The sequence below is a fragment of the Zalophus californianus genome, chromosome 16 (assembly GCF_009762305.2).
Source record: "Zalophus californianus isolate mZalCal1 chromosome 16, mZalCal1.pri.v2, whole genome shotgun sequence".
NCBI classification, from domain to species: domain Eukaryota; kingdom Metazoa; phylum Chordata; class Mammalia; order Carnivora; family Otariidae; genus Zalophus; species Zalophus californianus.
In genome coordinates, this window is record NC_045610.1 from 14,955,937 (window position 1) to 14,973,799 (window position 17,863).

Genomic DNA, 17,863 nt, shown 5'->3' on the forward strand with positions numbered 1-17,863 from the left:
ATCTATAATGAAACAAGGAGGAGATGTTCCATCTGTTCTCAGCTGTCAGATCACACATGGGCACTCATCTAAGAGACATGTTAGTCTTAGTGAAAGTCTTAGTGGAAGAATAAGCAGGGTGTTGAGACATTTGAAGTGAGGGACAGTTGAAGGAAGTGCGACTGTTTAGCCTAAGGAAGATATAACACAGCCAACTTCAAATAATTTGAGGCCAGTCAGGTAGAAGCCGAATTTGGGCTTTTTTACATGGCCCCAGGGAACAGAATTAGAAGTACCAGAGGGCGAGTTGGGCTTAAAAGGGGTGGTCATTTCTACCAATTAGAAAAGTCCAAAACTGGAACAGTTTCCCTAGTAGGAAAGGAACCCCCTTCTAGAGTCAGGGTAGTAACAGGCCTATCCGACAGCATGGCCAAGAGTGGAAGGCAACAGAGGAAACAAACCCGTTAAGTAGGTGATAATACAACTACTTACATGGTTCTCAAACAATAGGTAGTGATGGTTTTAAAAGCTTCCCCAGGGACTTGAGTTCTCTCCACCTGAAATACTCAAAAACAGGTTTGGGTCCCTAGGAGATGATACAGAGGAGGTTCCAGCGTGACTCTGATGACCAGTAACTCTCTTTGTGGCACGGAAGTAATACACATGCTGAGGGCTGCTGATGAGGTCAGGTGAATGAAGTGGAATCCGAGCCTGCAGGTGCTGAAAGGATGCCCATGGGCTTGGGAGAATTAGTGTACGTTACTCTGGAATCCCTCTCTGGGCTCAAAGTTCTGTGAAGTCAAGGATTGCATCTGCCTTGCTCTGTCTTATGTGCCCAAGGTGTCTAGCATATAGTCCCTATCACATAGTAGAGCCTCAGGAAAAATGTGTGGGCAGTGGGCTGGCACATTAGATAAGACGTCTTTTTTTTTTAAGATTTTGTTTATTTGGGAGAGCATGAGCAGGGGAGAGAGGCAGATGGAGAGGGAGAGGCAGACTCCCCACTGAGCAGGGAGCCTGACACAGGGCTTGATCCGAGGACCCTGGGATCATGACCTAAGCCGAAGGCAGATGCTTAACGACTGAGCCACCCAGGTGTCCCTAGCTAAGACTTCTTAAGAAGAAAGACTTTTTCATGAAACTTAAAGGTGAGGGAGTTAATTGATTGCATAAAGGCATAGTCACCGTAGGTTGGGGGAATAACCTGTAAAGTCCCTCAAAAGGGAGCAAATGGCAGGTGGGGGAATATCAAATAGGGTTGCCTGGGGCCTGGAGTTGAGGATTACGGAATAATAGCAAGAAGCCAGAGTGGTAACATACAATGGGGAGGGGTGGGTTGGTGGTTGAGGGCTTGGACAGGTCATGGAAAGCATTAAGAGAGGTTGGGATTTCATCTCGTAGCAAGGCTGAGCCCAAGGGAATTAATTCTGCATCCTGACTTCCTGAGGACCCATCCACCTAAATGGGATAAAGGAGCAGTGTGCCAGGTCTCTACAGGGAGCTCTTCTTCTCCGTGGGCTGCCTCTTCCTCCTCCTTGAGGGAAGAGGAAGGAGGATTCGGCCCCCCGTGCGCTGTAGGTAACAGGGCCAGAGTGATGTGTTTCTGTCTTGCTACGGGGAATCTTCCATATACCTGATCTGAATGTGACCCACCGCCCACTGGAGCCAGCAAGGACTTTGTTTCCTACTGAATACTCAGAGTCTGGAATAGTGCCTAATGCACACAGTAGGCACTTAGTAAATACTTCTTGAATTGACTGTCAACTAAATATGTTGAATGCTGCAGATGTCTCAGAGAGGATACTCTCCCTGACACACATAAAATAAAACTGGGAACAAATTTGGTGAAGGAGCTTGAACACAAACTAAAGGGTGGCCCCCCAATCCTGGCTGTTTAGAAGGCAAATAAGAATGTAGCTCAGAGTGACTAGAGCCCAAGATGTAGTGCTCCTGGCCCAGAACTAACTGGCAATGTAGAAACAGACTGCATGTGGATATTTGCAGGCTGAGACAGACATGAGGACTTTCATCCCCAGGGGCTGAGCTTGTAGCCTCCCCTGCTGGTTCAGTAAGTGAGGGCCCCAGCGCCTGTGTTCCAGGTTTCAGAGTAGCTGAAGCCAGCCAGACCTGAAAGGCTTGTGTTGGCGGTGCCAGTGTCCGCCTCTGACTCCTGCCAGTGTGGGTGGCTGCTCTCAGAGCACTGTGCAGGGGAAGCGGATTGGACTGCTGCCCAAGCTACTGCTGCCTATGGTTTGCTGTCTGCAACGGGCTCATGTCAAGAATATACCTTGTTCATTCAGCTGGAGCTCAGAGCTCTAGAAGAGGATAATTTTCTTTCCATGAGGGAACCGTTCAAGAAAAGCAAGCTGTACTTTGCTCAGGAGAATCCAGACTCCTGTCTGGCTTTGGTCAGAATTCCAAGCTCAGGCAATTCAGGTGGGTAGAAAATGCCACATTGGGGATTTTCTCATCATTTCCTTTGTATTGAGGAACCTGGAGCAAGGATCCAGCTGGGTCTCATTTAAGGAGGGTATCATTAACAAAGACAAAGCCACCACACAACCCCAAAATGAAGGGACCAGATGGGCAAGGCAATCATGATATTCAGTACAGGATTTTACTTCTGTTGTGTGAATTAGTGGCAGGTTTGTCCTAAAGTCCGGGGCCTTGGGGCCTCTAGAGTCCCATTGAATTCGTATCTATGGTTAGGTCTAGGAATCTTTTTGGAAAATAGGAAGAGGCACAACAAGAGAGAGGCTGGGCCTTGCCTCCACCAGGTGACCTACCCAGCAGCCTGGATCCAGTACCTTAGTTCTGAATAAGATATTTCAGCAGCTTCAACAGCCAGGTGAGCATTCCAGGGAAGTGCCAGCCCCATGCTTCCTTCCTTACCTCCGAGTCTGGCTTCCACACATCTCTGAGCAGAGTGAGGCAGCAAGGAAGAAAAAACAACAGCCATTCATTTATCACTGGCCCAGGCACCTTGCTAAATATTTGATATGCATTATTGCTTTCAAACAACTTGGGCAAACAGAGGCTCAGAGATGCTAAGTAACTTTGTCTAAGGATACACAGCTAGGAAGTTGTAGTTAAGACTTGAGCTCAGGGGGGTGGGGGGTGGGGCCTGGGTGGCTCAGTCAGTTAAGCATCTGCCTTTGGCTCAGGTCATGATCTCAGGGTCCTGGGATCAACCTCCGCATCGGGCTCCCTGCTCAGCGGGGAGTCTGCTTCTCCCTCGCTTGCCCTCTCTATCTCTCTCTCTCTCGAATAAATAAAATCTTAAAAAAAAAAAGACTTGAACTTGGGGCGCCTAGGTGGTGCAGTCGGTTAAACGTCTGACTCTTGGTTTCTGCTCAGATCATGGTCTCAGGGTTTTGAGATCGAGCCCTGTGGCGGACTCAGTGCTCAGTGTGGAATCTGCTTGAAATTCCCTCTCCCTGCCCCTCCCACTTGTGTGCACATGCACGCTCTCTCTCTCAAATAAATAAGTAAATCTTTAAAAATAAATAAATAAAAATTAAGAAAAAAGTCTATACTTTTTGTTAAAATTCAAAGGGTGCCTGAGTGGCTCAGTTGGTTAAGCGTCTGATTCTCCATCTCTGCTCAGGTCATGATCTCAGAGTCGTGAGATCGAGCCCCACATTGGGCTCTGCACTCTGGGGAGAATCTGCTCGAGGATTCTCTCTCTCCCTCTCTCTCTGCCCCTCCCCCTGTCGCACCATGCTCTATCTAAAATAAAATGAATAAATAAAATTTTTTTAAAAATTAAAAAAAAAAGACTTAAACTCAAGTCTGACTATGAAGCCCAGATTTTTTTTTAAAGATTTATTTGAGAGAGAGCACGTGTGCCTGGTGGGGAGGGACAGAGGGAGAGAGAGAATGTCAAAGAGACTCCCCAATGAGCAGGGAGCCCAACATGGGGCTCAAACCCACAACCCTGAGATCATAACCCGAGCCAAAACCAAGAGTGGGACACTCAACCAACTGAGCCACCCAGACGCCCCTGAAGCCCAGACTCTTTATCATCCCCCTTTATTGCTTCAACTTGCCTCTTTCCAGAATGGACCCATTGTTCCTACTGTTGTAGTTACCTTCTCACTGCCAGTGTATGCTTCACAGTTTTGTTCTCTCAACTCTCCCTCCAGGGTAAACATAGTCTCCCTTTCAGTAGCCAAGTACCTCTACTTTTTGGAATATACAGTAAAACTATTACGGTAGCCTCTTCTCTCTCCCCCAAATCTTCCCACCCACCCCTCTCTATGAGACGTACGGGCAGTGCAGGGGTACAAGTGCATGCACACACACACACACACACACACACACACACACACACACACAGTAGATGTGGGTGAGGCAAGCAGGCTGCCATACCAGTCTGTGCATTGCCAGCTGATGGGTAATGGCCCCCATTGCCTCCACTAGGAAAAAAAACAGCTGTTGGGACCAGCCATGTGGGTTGGGGTGGCTGCTGTGGGTTGATCTATGACATTAGCATCTCATCTTGTGATTCACTGACCTCTCAACTAACACAGACTAACCGTAAGACTCAGGAGTGCTGGGTCTGGACATTGGGATCAAAAGTGACTGAGGGAGGGGCCTACGTTTAGCTGCCTTGCATAGGTATGGGGCCCTGCCGCAGCAGGGATAGGGAAAGCGTGAAAGATGATATGCCCAAGGGTTGTCAGGTTATGCGTCCAGCACAAGGCCCATGCCTCTTCTCCCTCTGTCCCCTTTATCATTGAGCACCTGCATAGGTCTCCTTTCTTTCCCCTCTGACCTGTGACCCTCTCTCACAATTCAGTACCAATTTCTTCTGATCCAGGTAGGCTGCCAGTGTCTGTCTCCCCATTGTAAGCTACTTCCTGTGTCTTCAGAGTCCTTGTGCATCCTTATGGCCAGCTTGCCTCCTGCCTCTGGAGTCTGCTCCCTGCCTGGAAGCCCCTCCCTCTAGGAATGTGAATAAACCACTTCCTCTGTCCTCCCAGCTCCAGAGGATTCCCTGTGTCTGAACTTTCATTGGCAGACCTCTTAGGCTGACCCACCCTTGGCCACTACGGAATTGTCCTTCCCACCCTGCAGGCTCCTGTGAGGGTGAGTGGGGAATAACTAGAGGTTCCCAGTTTGTGAAAACACTTTAGTCTGACGTTAGCTTCTCGTAGCCAATCTTGTAGGCTTGGCTGATTAAAGATGATAATTAACCCATTGCTAATTGACCTCAGAAGCCAGCCAAGCAGCCTCTATTCAGCAGCCTTGGTGGTGGATTTGTAGGCTATTTTAAGCTTTCTTAATAATCTTAGCAAGACTTCACTTTCCTGTTTGCATCTTATTTGCTCTAAGGACATTCCGTAAAATTAACAACCTATAAACTTTGATTGAAGGTTTCAACAAATGTGAGAATAATTGGCTCCATTTAGAGAAAAAAACCAACCTGTAAACTTAAGTTTATAGAGGAAAACCCATGTGATTTTTCTCTTTATGCAGAGGAGCAGTAGCAAGCGGGACTTCTTTAAGACCAGAGAAAATAGACCTGACTGATAGTAGGGGTTTAAATTTTGATTCCCCCAAACCAAAAGTTCAGAAAAAGAAATTTTGCAAAATCTAAGCAGCCACTGTTGTGCTCTCGTGCCTTCCAAGAGGCCTGTTTGGAGATAACAGGAACCCAGTTAAGATGACATGAGCCCCTCATTCCCTAGACTTGCATCCAGAGACCTGGTTCAGCTCTGTGACGCCTCCTCCTATTCCTTGGCTACATGGGCACGGGGAAAGGAGGAGTGTCCTCCCCTCCCCATGGCAGCTGTAAGGTGTTAAGTCTTGCAATTCAGAGTACAGCAGCCTGGTACCTGGTGCTCAGTTCCTTTACTCTCTCACCCTCCCCCATCTTCCTTAAGATGGCTTAGATCTCTTTTTCTGTTCCTTCCAGGGCATGTCTGCCCAGGCTGGGCTTGTCCCCTCCCAAGTGGCAATAGAGAGTTTCCAGAGAACTCCATTCCTTGCTTATCTACCACCGCACCCCACCCCCCAAGGTACCCCACACTGGTAGCTCAGTCTGCCTTCCCTCTTCTCTCTTAACCTAGAGGTTTCTTTCTGCTTTCTACAAGACCTAACCTTCCATGTCGCTCCAACCTCCACTCACCCTGTGCATGCTCACATTGTATCTCTAAGGAACTGAGCCTCGGACAGGCCAGGCTCTTGTATCGCCTTGCCACATCTCACTTTCAGTTTTCCTTTCTGCTTGGTTCTTTGCGTGTGGACCTGATCCAGTGATAACTGGAGCCCTGAAGCTAGAGGTTTCAGTTCCCACTGGTGGGGCTCATTGCCTCAGATGGGCTTCAGGGGAAAGGAAAGGGGCTTTCTCTGGGTGCCCTTCTTTTAGTTCTTCCCTGCCCTAAAGCCCCAGTTTTCTTCTCAAAGCTGATTAGAGTGATTTGTGTGAGACATTTTGTCCATCAACTTTGGAGTTCCTGATAATCTCCTACACAGTGAGTCTCCCTCCAGAAGGCCAGGACTACTACTGAGAAGGTGCTGGGTCCCAGGTTCCCTGGGGTATTCCCTGGCCAGCAGCCCTTATACCTGCCTCTAGCTCTAGACCAGCCCAGCCTGTTAACAGCCCGGAAGGAGCCCTCCTGCCCAGCTCTTTCTCCTCTAGAGAATCTAGAGTTTGCCCAGAGCTGCAATATACAGATCACTTACATTCTGTGTTTTTCATTGATATAGAATGGAAAAATGTACTCATGAACAGAGCTATTGTGGAGATTATGTCATAGACTTTAGCTGGACTCCTTCCTCTCCAAGCAGGGAGCCCAGCTTTAACCCCTGTCCTACCAGGAAGTCCTCCTTGGCCAGCCAAAGATCATCTTGGAGTTGGCTCTTTGTGGGTGGTTTGAAGGGCTTTTTCCATCATGATGTCTCTTATTAACCATATTTACACTTTTTTCCCCGACTCAATCGCTGGAGGCTTTATCTGGGAGAATATTGCCATGAGCCTCATGTAGACTCCGGGACCAAGAGAACTGTAGTCCTCACCCTTCTGGGCTCATTCCTCCTGCCTTAAAGCAGAATGCTTTAGCAGATAGGCCAGCGGGCTGGAGACAGAGGCTAGGCCCCTGGGCAAGCCCTAGACTTTTGTGCCTCAGTTCCCCCATCCACTAAATAACTAGAGGCCCATTCTCACTTGCAGTGCCCTTTGGAAACCTAAGGACCGTGCACAACCTTGGCTGTCCTCCCTACTAGTTGGATTGCAGGGGAAAGAGTTCGCAATTCCAAAAGGCTAGGTGGCTTTTCTCTCTGCAAATGCATGGAATTCTCTCCACACTTCTTAGTGGTAACTCAGAGATCCCACAGGATCAAAGCCCTTTGAGAACCAGCCAGGAGTGCCCTTGCCCTGGGAAGAAACTAATGGCCATACCAGACAAGATCTCCAAGGAAACCATGTTCTTCTAAACATTTGGGTGACAATCGAAGGTGGGGGGCACTCCTTTTTGTTTTTGTGTCCATGTGAATGACAATCCCCACTGATCCCCTAAGGATGTGCTGCAGGCAGGCTCAGGATGTCTGCGTCCCTGGGTCCTGCTGTGCCCTGGAAATCCCCATCTCCAGGAGTCCCATGTCCACACATGTGCCCTTTCTCCCTCTTGGCCAGGAATCACAATCTCTTCCTGAGCCTCTGAGCATGCCACCCAGCGCATGCTAGAACAGCAGGAACTCTCCTCACTGCCTGTCAGTGGGCACACACAGCCATGGACATACTCTCCAATTCTGGGCAAATTTCTGCTGCACACTCGCGGCAGTTCCTGCATTCTTCTCACCATCCAGGTGATGCCAAGGACCATGACAAGCTTTTTCTCTGTCTTCCTCTTACCCTCTACCCCCACCTCCTCTCCATTCAGTGGTAACAGCCTCACACTGAAAAGGAAAGTCCTGGACCCATTACATAATTCTCCATCGTGCAAGCAGTAGCTGGGGCATAAGGTCAGAGGTCATAGTGGGGTCAGGTGGCTGACACACACTGTAACGACAAGGTGGTTAAAATTAGACCACAGAGAGGAAACTGGCAGTCTTGTGGAAATGCAGAAGTTTCCTCTGCAAGTGAGAGGCTGGGGATGCAGGGAGGCCACTGTGCGTGCTGCCTGCCAGGCCATTACTCATTGCAGCTCTATTCTTTAATGCGTTTTAGCCCCTGCTTCTGTATTTCTAGCCTTCCTCATGACATGTTTGAACACACGCAATGGAACCTGTGGTTACCTGCCCTGGCCCAAGCCCAGGACTGGACACCCCAAACTCAAGATGGCTGTCCTTTCCTAAGCCTTCCCTGGGTAGCTGAGCACCTGTTAGGTCAGGTGGAGGTGGTCAAGGTCCTGAGCCTGAGATTCAGGCCTATAATGCTCCCAGGGCCATTGGTGAGAGTGAGCAGGGACCACTCCTAGGCAGAGAGAAGAGTGGGTTTGGTTCAGAGAGACAGCAGAGGACAGAGTCACGGAGTTGGAGTCCCAGCTGACTGGTGTGTGTTGCATTTGCCCTGGCTAGCCAGTTGGCACAGTAGTGCTCATTTCCCCAGTGTCCTAGAAGACTGGGACCGTGCCTGCCTCAGGCCCCTGTGATGCCCTGCCAAGCCTCCCCATGCCTATCCGTTATCCCTGTGAGCCTCCTGCGCACCCCACTTGTCCTTAGCACCCCTTGACAGGAAAGCAAGTACAAGATGTATCCTTTGCTACCAGTGGGGTTATTGTCCAGGTGAGGGACATATGCACCTGTGAAACAATGAGCAAACAATCAAAGCCAGTCTCCAAGTTAGTACTTTACAATGTGATACCGACAGCGAGATCGCTTTCACATTCTGGAATGGGGAGCACTCTGCAGGGGCTAGAGTCAGTGCTGATGAAGGGGTGATGGTCTTCACCAGTCTCCAAGCTCCAGAGCAAGCAGGGCTCCTCCTCTTCCTTGGAGGCAAGGGCCCCAGGGGCCAGAGATGAACAGCAGGTCATGAGAGGGTTCGAGCAGCACAGATGGGTTTGCAAGTGAGGACACACCTGTGTGGTCTAGCAGGAGAAGGACCCCAGACAGAGTGACTATGGAAACTTCATCTGAGACACTTACAGATTTGATGATTGCTCAAGATATTGAATTTCATTTCAGCTAAATCAGCCCCAGCTTCTCTGCCAGCGCTAGCTTACGTGCTGATGTGGCCACATGGGAGCAGGATGGCGTGAAGCCCTGGAGGAGCAGAGCTTTGGTGAAACACCCCCTACCTGCTTTGCCTGCCTCCCTTCTCCTGACAACAGTTTCCTGCCTGACCCCAGTCTCTTGAGCATGAGAAGCTCTTGGGTGGGGCAGGAACCTGTCAGGGGAAGCCCAAAGTGATCTAGCTGAAATGAAACAGCCAAGAAAGCCCTCATCATTCATTTTACACTCAGGCTAGAAGTGCTCCTCTTGGGAGCCTGGAGAGAGGGGAGCTGGGAGGGGAATGGAGAGTGGCAGTGAGGGTATCAGGAAGCTGTGTTCTGGGAAAGCCAGTGTTCTATGCTCCACCCTTCCTTCTATCAATTAAGTACTGAACTTAGACGAATTTAATTTACTCTTTTTTTATATCAGGCCCTCAGCAGAAGAAAGGCAAAAGGCCCAGAGGGCACCTGTCGTTGGTCATGGGGTTGTCTGCTCCCCCAGGGATGACCTAAATAGAGATAGTGACTTTCTTCCTCTAGAGGAGCTTAGCCCTCAAACCCCCACCCAGCCCCTCCTTCACAATCCCCTACACCCTCGAAGTCCCACTCGTCCATGCTACTGCCTTATCCGGTAACTTTGACGCGCTTCTCATGTGCCCCTCTGCCAGCAAACAATGCCTGTCATCTTCATCTTCCCTTTCAGAAAATGCTGTTTCTCGTCTCTCCCTCTCGCCCTGTAGGTTATTGCAGCCGACTGCAAAAGGGTCACAGTGCTGAAGTATTTTCTGGAAGCCCTTTGTGGACAAGAAGAGCCTCTGCTGGCATTCAAGGGTGGAAAATATGTGTCAGTGGCACCCGTCCCAGACACCATGGGAAAGGAAATGGGAAGCCAAGAGGGAAAACAACTGGAAGATGAGGTACTGTGCGGGGAGAGCCCGCTGTGGCAGAGGGGAAGGCGCCCCACCCCCACCCCCACCCCACCCCTGCTCTGCCCGTGGCTGCCGCTTCTACCCGGTTATTTATAACCACTCAGAGAAGTATGGATGTGGACGTGAGCAGCCAACTTCTCAAGAGTGCACTCTGCTGGTGCCCCTTCCTGCCAGTCCCACCCCAGTGTCTCCATCTCACTCTGCTACAAGTTCCAGATGCTTCTTTTTAACGTTGCATTGGAGGAGAAGGGAGGGAAAGAAAGAGTTTAATAATGTGCAGCTCGGGAGGCTTAGGAAAGGGAGTGGGGGGGGTGTTAGGGTTCAGGCTGAGGATCAAGTTTATAGATGTGTGGAGCTCAGCGCCGCACAGGCCTGAACTCCAGCCTCCAGCACACGTACAGGAAGAGCTGACATTGCTGGCCCCGTGTGGAAAATCACCCCCTCCCCCGGCCTACTCTCCCTCCCTCCCTTGCTCCCTCCCTCCCTCCTGCACATCCTGATGTGATTAAGGAATTCTCCTCTTGTTTGTTTGCCCTTGGTTGTTCCTGTAGCCCTTGCTTCATTCCAGACCATGTGTATATGTGTGTGTGCCCGCGCGCGCATGCGCACAAGCCTGTGTGCCTACCCTGGCTAAACCCCACCAACAGTTGCCCTCCGGCACGTGTATGTGTCCTTTTGAGGGTGATTGTTGTCGTGGGTCTGTATGTGCTGGGTTTGTGTGTCAGTTTAAGTTGAACTGTGCCACCAGCTTCCCTGCTGGCTGTGGGTTCTGAGTAAATGTGAGTGTGTGACAGTGTCGGCACATGTATGCTTTTAATAACACCACCGCTGTGCTGCTGTGTGTCTGAGTAACTCCGGGTGTGTGTGCACAGCTCGCTCTGGCCTGGAGGTGGGCTCTCCTTCTTTTTTACCCCACAGTGTTAAAGGCAGAGGAGACTTAGGTGGGAAGGGACGTAGGACTTCAAGAAGGGACGGAAGTGATTCTAGCCAGAGGCCAGGTCAGCCGCAGGCCAGCACAGTCATTTGGCCCACAGCAGTCTCAAGCGCCTGGTGGAGCAGGGTGGGGTGCAGGGATGAAATCAGCAACAGGCCAGGGAAGCCAGATGTCAGCTGGAAGCTGTCGTTTGTGATCGGAGGCAGTGATAGAGTGGCCACCTTTGGTTCAGAGTCTTCAGAGCAGCAGAGCCTTGGACTGGCTTCATCAGAATAGCTGGAGAACCCCACCCCACCCCTGATGACACAGGCTCAGCTTCCAGGACAGAGGTGGTTCCAGGGATAAAGCTGAGCCCATGATTCCAGACTCCAGATGAAACCTGGGCAGGGAATAATGGGAAAGAATGAGCTGTCATTACGGGAGGAGGCAGTGGGCTTGCTAAAGCCATCGGGGTATCCAGGCTTCAGGCGGGACAGAGCAGTGCCCCCCAAGCCCTGGGCATTGTACAGGGAAGCATGGGTGGGGCAGCACCTCAGCCAGCTGTCTCACCCACACTTCAAGGCTGAGGCGGACAGTGGAAAGGAAGCAAGGCCAGCTCTCCAGGATTGCTAGGAGAGGTGTCCTCTGGCCAGTGGAGCCTGCAGTACCAAATCCGGTTAGGCAAGTGAGGCCCACAGACAAGGACACAACAATGTAAAAGCCAAGGAAGGTCTCTGCCACTCATGAGGAGCAGGCCAGCTCTTTGAGCCCAAAGTTTGGCTATGCCACACTCTCTTTTCTCCTAAGGCTTATTGACCAGACAAAGGTTGTGACCCCTGCCATGCTGCCCACTTCTTCCTTTTCCCACGAGCCTCCTGGGTTCCTTTATGTTAGTGGCCCCTGGGAAACCCTGCTTACCCTCGTCTGTGTAATTTCATAACCCTGCACTTCCTCGTTTGCTGTGAGAGCTGAGTGAACCTCAGACAAGCCTCACTGACCCCCTTTTGACCTCAGTCAAGCTCACCCCAAGCCCCATGATAACCCTGTGTATCCCTAATCAGAGCAGGCAGAGGCAGTGTTCCCCCACGGGGTGGTCACCACCTTGTCCCATTCACTCCAGTTCAGGTTAACCCCACGAACAAGGAAGTAAATGTGTAAAGAGAGTCTTCCTCCCTTCTCATGTGCTGGGCCCCCTGGAAATGAATCCTGTGACACCATAGCCTGTGGGTTGTGACATGCCCGGTCAGTGTAGACAGTGACCCAGATCCCTAAGACTTCTGGGATAGTGACAGTTCCAGCCGCATCCTGAGGCCACCCGTCTCTCCCAAAACTGCAAGACTGAGTCACTGAAGCTAGGTAGGGGAGGAAGAAGGGGGTGGTGATTCTGTTTGTTCAGATATCATTCTTCATGAGCAGAAGAGAGTCCTATTCCTAGGGATGCTGCCAAAACACCTGTCTTCCTGCCCCCCCCAGATTCTGCTCCCAAGACAGAGCATCACCTACCCACCCACACACTTTACCAACCACTTTCAGCCAAGAGAATCCATCAGAATATCATCTCGAGATGGACAGTTAGAGGAGAGAGCAGATTGTGCCCAACACATCCCAGCTGGGCCTATGGGAAGCCTGGCAAAGCTGAGCCACTCGGGGCTGGTCTGGCCTTACTGTCTAGAGTCCAGACCCCAGCCCTGTGCTTCTTGCCCACTCTTACTGCAAAGAGCACGTGTTTTGGAATCAGGCTCACTGCTCTGCCACTTAATTAATTGTTATCCCTGAGCAAATTGTTTAACTCTCTAAACCTCAGTGTGTTCATTTATAAATTAGGGATGATAGTAGCATCTATTTCAAAGACCATTGTGAGTATTCAATGAGTTGATATGTGAAAAACACTTAGCCCAATTATCTGGCCAGTAGTGAGCATTCAATAAATGGTAGCTGTTACTGTCATAATCAGTGTCATTATCGTCAACCAGGTAGAAGCACAAGAATCTTCTCCTACTGGGGGCTGGGGGGATGGGTTAGCCTGGTGATGGGTATTAAAGAGGGCACATTCTGCGTGGAGCACTGGGTGTTATGCACAAACAATGAATCATGGAACACTACATCAAAAACTAATGATGTAATGTATGGTCATTAACATAACAATAAAAAATTTAAAAAAAAGGAATCTTCTCCTACTAATCACTCCGTTACCCATGCTAATCCTGTCCCTCAGAGGACATGCTCTTGGGCAGCTGCATGTTCTCTGCTGACCAAGGTCAGAAGTGAGAGAGTGAGGAATGGAGCCTGCGACCACCCGGGGTGTGGGGGCTTCTGAGGGTGAGGCTGCAAGCTGGGGGTGGGGGGGGGCGGGGGGGAGGCCATTCCTGGGGAAGGCTCCACCAGCCTGGCAGGAGGCTCCTGAAGCTAGCCAGCCAGCCGTCTCTTAGCCTGCCCAGACCGCGAGAGGGTAGCTAAGCAAGGTCATGTCATGTGAATTCCTGTAATGGGGCTCAGCAGCCCCCACACCGCCAGGCTGTGGTCTTAAAAAGAAATCAGGGCAAGGTCTGCTGAGCTACAGCATCTGCTCCCTGAAACCATCTGGAGGGCAGGGGAGCTTCTACGCCTAACTCCCAGCTCTTAGAATTGATTCCTATCAGATCATTAGAAGGAATTAGATTTAAATTGAGTGGTTTAACATTCTCTGTTGTTTTCCCCCTTGGTGATATCAAAATGAAAATAGGTTCAAAGCTTGACTTGGTGAGTGTGTGTATAAGCATGGAAGTATATGTGTGTGTGAGTGACTTCTGGTGTGGACCTGTGACTCTCCAAGAGGAAAGAGCCTAGAGTGCAAAAGGGAGTAGTTGGTGGGGGAAGGAGAGGTGGCAGCTTCTCTCTGTTCCCTCTCTGCCTGAATTGAGGGAAGTGTACACCTTGGGGCCCTCTGAAAGGAAGATCCAAAAAAGCATGGAATTGGGAGTGCTGGAAGGACAGGAGGGTGGGTCTGGTAAGTGCCATGGGTTCACAGTCTCCTCTCTCCCCTGGCCCGCTCCACCACCCAAAGGAGGAGGACGTGGTGATTGAAGACTTTGAGGAAGATTCAGAGGCCGAAGGCAGCGGGGGTGAGGATGACATCAGGGAACTTCGTGCCAAGAAGCTGGCCCTGGCCAGGAAGATAGCCGAGCAGCAGCGTCGCCAAGAAAAGATCCAGGTGGGGCCTGCCTGGGGAGGGTGGTTCCCATCAGGGTGGTGGCTGTATAGGGCAGGAGGGGAGTGTGTCGTGAGTAGGGGTGAGCAGGACCCTCTCAGGAAGAGACTGTCTTGCAATGTCCTTTACTGGTTCTACCCATTTTCCTTCTCTATCACCAATTCTGGTTGCACTTGTGGTGCCTGGAGTCTCCCTCCTCGTGGACTCTGAGGCAGAAGCAGGTTCTTCTCAGAGAATCTGATGAAAGCTTCTTCCCCAGTGATGCTCTCTGAATATGCACCCACACGTACACAATCTTCCTCACAATTTCAGGGGTTTCAGAGGTCCCCTAACCCTTACCCAGGTACTGCTGGAGAGGTCACAGATGCTCTGTAGAGGACATCTCTTACCACGTAAGACAGTGGCATAGCCACAGTCTGCTTATCTGGGTTTCCAATGTCATGGCCGAGCCCCTCTGGACAGGACTCTGTGGACCCTCCCGGAGAGAAACTGCTTCATCTCCATACAAGATTCCTCCACCATCAGCTCTGTGTGGACCCATTCCTGCCCTTACAGCAAGTTTTGTTTTTTTTTTATGGCTCTCCCAAGTCCGTCCTTTTGCACTAGAAACTCACTTCCCCTTATCTGGGGCTCAGGGCAGACAGAAGAGCCAGTCATGCTCCTCCCTTTAAGGACTATAAGCATGGGGAAACATCAGGACTCTAGGAATGTCTTGTTTTCAATCCTCTCTTCAGCCGCCCCTGCCTTTGGTGCAGGGCTTAGTGCATTGTGGTCAGACAGACCTGATCCCATTCTGGGCTCCACCACTTACTGGCTTTGTGACTTTGGGCACATTGTTTAACTTCTCAGAGCCTGTTTCCCCATCTGTAAAATGAAAGTGGTAATAGCACCTACCTCCTGGAATTGCTGTGCAGACTACGGGAGCCAGTGTGCATACAGCAGTTAACACAATGAGTGGCACACAGTGTGTGCTCCTTAAATGGTCGCTGTGGTCTGATAATTTGTCTGAACACCAATCAGAACTCTACCCCGGGAAGGGGAATGAATACCAGTTGGGATCCATTGTTCTTGAGACATTCGTGTCCCCTTGCCAATTGGAATCAAGTGTGTGATGCCTCTCCCAGATCATCATCATGGTGTGGCTGCCTCCTCAGCCCTTCTGGGGTCTGTACGGAACCCTCAGTTGTGGCCTGCACAGCACCTTCATCCTCAAGCTGTCTTTCTTCCTGTCCTGTGGTTCTTTTCTTCCTACTATCTGTACTCACCACCTCCATATCTTGACCCTCAACCCAGCAGTTATGGAAACTGTTCTTTCAGAAGTCCCCAAGTAGGGGCACCTGGGTGGCTCAGTCGGTTAAGCGTCTGCCTTCAGCTCAGGTCATGATCTCAGGGTCCTGGGATCAAGTTCCGCACTGGGCTCCCTGCTCAGCGGGGAGTCTGCTTCTCCCTCTCCCTGGTGGCCCCCCGCTTATGCTCTCTCTCAAATAAGTAAATAAAATCTTTAAAAAAAAAAAAGAAGTCCCCAAGTACCTGTCTTTATCAGGTCTCGATCCCCGTTATAGTTAGCACCCCTGTAGCGTCAGGCCCTCCACCCGCAGTGAAGCTCAAGTGAGCCCTGGTCTTCTCCCTGTCTGTTGGCCACACCACCCTCCTAGGCTTCCTCACCACCATTCTCTTCTTGGTCCCCTCCTTCCTTTCTGTTACTTCTTAGTCTCAGCGTGCAGAGTTGGCACTCAGCAAATATTTGTTCAGTGACTTATAGACAGTAGCAACTAGAGAATCCTTTTAAAATTCCTCGCTGGCTTTTAACCCCATGTGTCTGATTTCTTATCAGACCCTCTCTATTCGCTCATTTATTTCCTTCTCACTTGTTCCCATTGCCACAACTGCCGTTCTGGTCCACGTACCGACTTGGATTGTAGCAGGTGAGGCCCATGCACTGCACAACGCCAGGGGGTGCTGTTCACTTGGTAGTCTGTGAATGGCAGCTCCTGGAGTCGCGTGACACCGGGACCCTGTCCACCTCAGCGCCTCCAGTGCACCTCGAGTGCTTTTATCACTCTCCTCCCAGAAGAGCCACTCCCCTGCTCAGAAATCATCAGGACCTTTGCTTCGCTAATAAAGTTGAATTTCTTACCATGGCATTGGAGGTTTTCCCATCTGTTCCCAGTCTTTTTCTAGCCTCTTCTCCTATCCCCAATGTACCTTACTAGCTATATGACATTGGGCAAATTATTTAACTCCTCTAAAACTGTTTCCTCATCTATAAAATGAAAATGGTGACAACACCTACCTCAGGAAGTGTGTGTACAGTGCCTGTCCAGACAGGCCCTTCTCCCTGGACAGCAACACTAACTCTCCTCTCCTCTCACTGCCCTCCAACGTGCTCTACCCTTCCCCACTCTCAGGTCTCAGTTCGTGCTGTTCCCTCAGACCAGGATACTCTTTTTCTGTTCCACGTTTCCTGTTACCTGTTGAAACTCTATTCTTCCTTCAAATCCTCAGACGAAACTTCACCTCCCCAGTGAAGCCTTCCCTGATAACCCTCAGGAGGAATTCATCTCTCTTTGCTCAGTGTTCCTGTGGCACTGATTTATACTTCATTTGTGATACTTATATCATGTCTCGTATTACAGTTATTTCTGGACTTGTTCCCCGCCTCCGCCCGCCCCTCCCCCCCGCCCTGCCGGTACTGTGAACTCCTTAGAAGCAAGTACCGTGTCTTCAGTTTAATAAGTGGTGATGAGCATCTGTGAGGCTGGCGGTCAGGGGACACAGGAGTGAACCAGAAAAGTCCCAGGCCAGGATGTACAGAGTGTACAGTGAGTGGATGAGCCAGCGATCAGAGGTGCGAGCGTGCATGGTTGCTGAAGGGGAGTACAGGATGCCATGGGAGCAAGTGCCATGGGGGCATAGCCTTGTCAAGAGCACTGTGCTCGGCTTGGCCTCTCCAGAGCAAGCAGTGCCTTGCAACCAGGAGGTCTTGTATGAGACTTGATGTCCGGTGCCTCTGGCCGCCCCTGCTCGGGAAGCTTATTGTCCCTGTCCCCTCCTTCAGAGCCGGCTGCTCAGGCCTGGGCACCAAAGGCCTGCTGTGGGCTTGAGGTTGCTGTGGCCCCTTTAAGAACAGGCCCCACATGTACCACTGCTGGCGGCCCTGCCTCCTGTCAGCCTTCTTCCTCCAGCCTCACAGCCACAGGAGGATTTCTCAGCAGAGGAAAAATTCCCCCCTTCCTTCCCCCCCCCTTTTAATGCCCGGGGCCCTTCACTTCCATAATTCTTCATTTTCCAGCCTTGAACGTAAGCCAGACACATCTGTCTGGCCATATGCGTGAACCCTGGAGTCTGTGCCGAGGTGGCTGTAAAACAGGGCCGGTGAAGGCCCTTCTGGGAGAGCACACACATGTGTGTGCCCTCGGGCCATTGGCTCCCTGCCCAGAACCACGGGGCTGCAGCACTCCAAACCCATGTTAACCTTTTCTTATTTTTCCTCTTTTTGTTTAATTTAAGGGGGGAAAATCCCAAGGAAAAGGTATAAATTGTCCTGGGAGTGGGGGAGAGGCTCCTAGCTGGAGAGGCCATTATTGTTGGCAGGTACCTGGGTCACACTAATACAATAAGGAAGAGAGGAGCATCGGGTGAATTAAGATTGGAGAGATGGGCTGTAAATTACACTGCTCTGAACTCCATCAGTCTC

At 50.7% G+C, this 17,863-nt stretch overlaps 1 protein-coding gene across 5 annotated transcripts in view; it reads left to right on the top strand.

The window, feature by feature from the left end:
* The window catches only part of SMG6 (SMG6 nonsense mediated mRNA decay factor), a 228,349-nt gene that overhangs the window by 195,655 nt on the left and 14,831 nt on the right, over nt 1-17,863 (top strand). For all 5 annotated transcript variants that reach the window (XM_027624846.1, XM_027624853.1, XM_027624848.2 and 2 more), the window contains 2 exons: nt 9,878-10,054; nt 14,023-14,169. In XM_027624846.1, the coding sequence (XP_027480647.1) occupies nt 9,878-10,054; nt 14,023-14,169 (324 nt within the window). The remainder of the gene's footprint in view (nt 1-9,877; nt 10,055-14,022; nt 14,170-17,863) is intronic.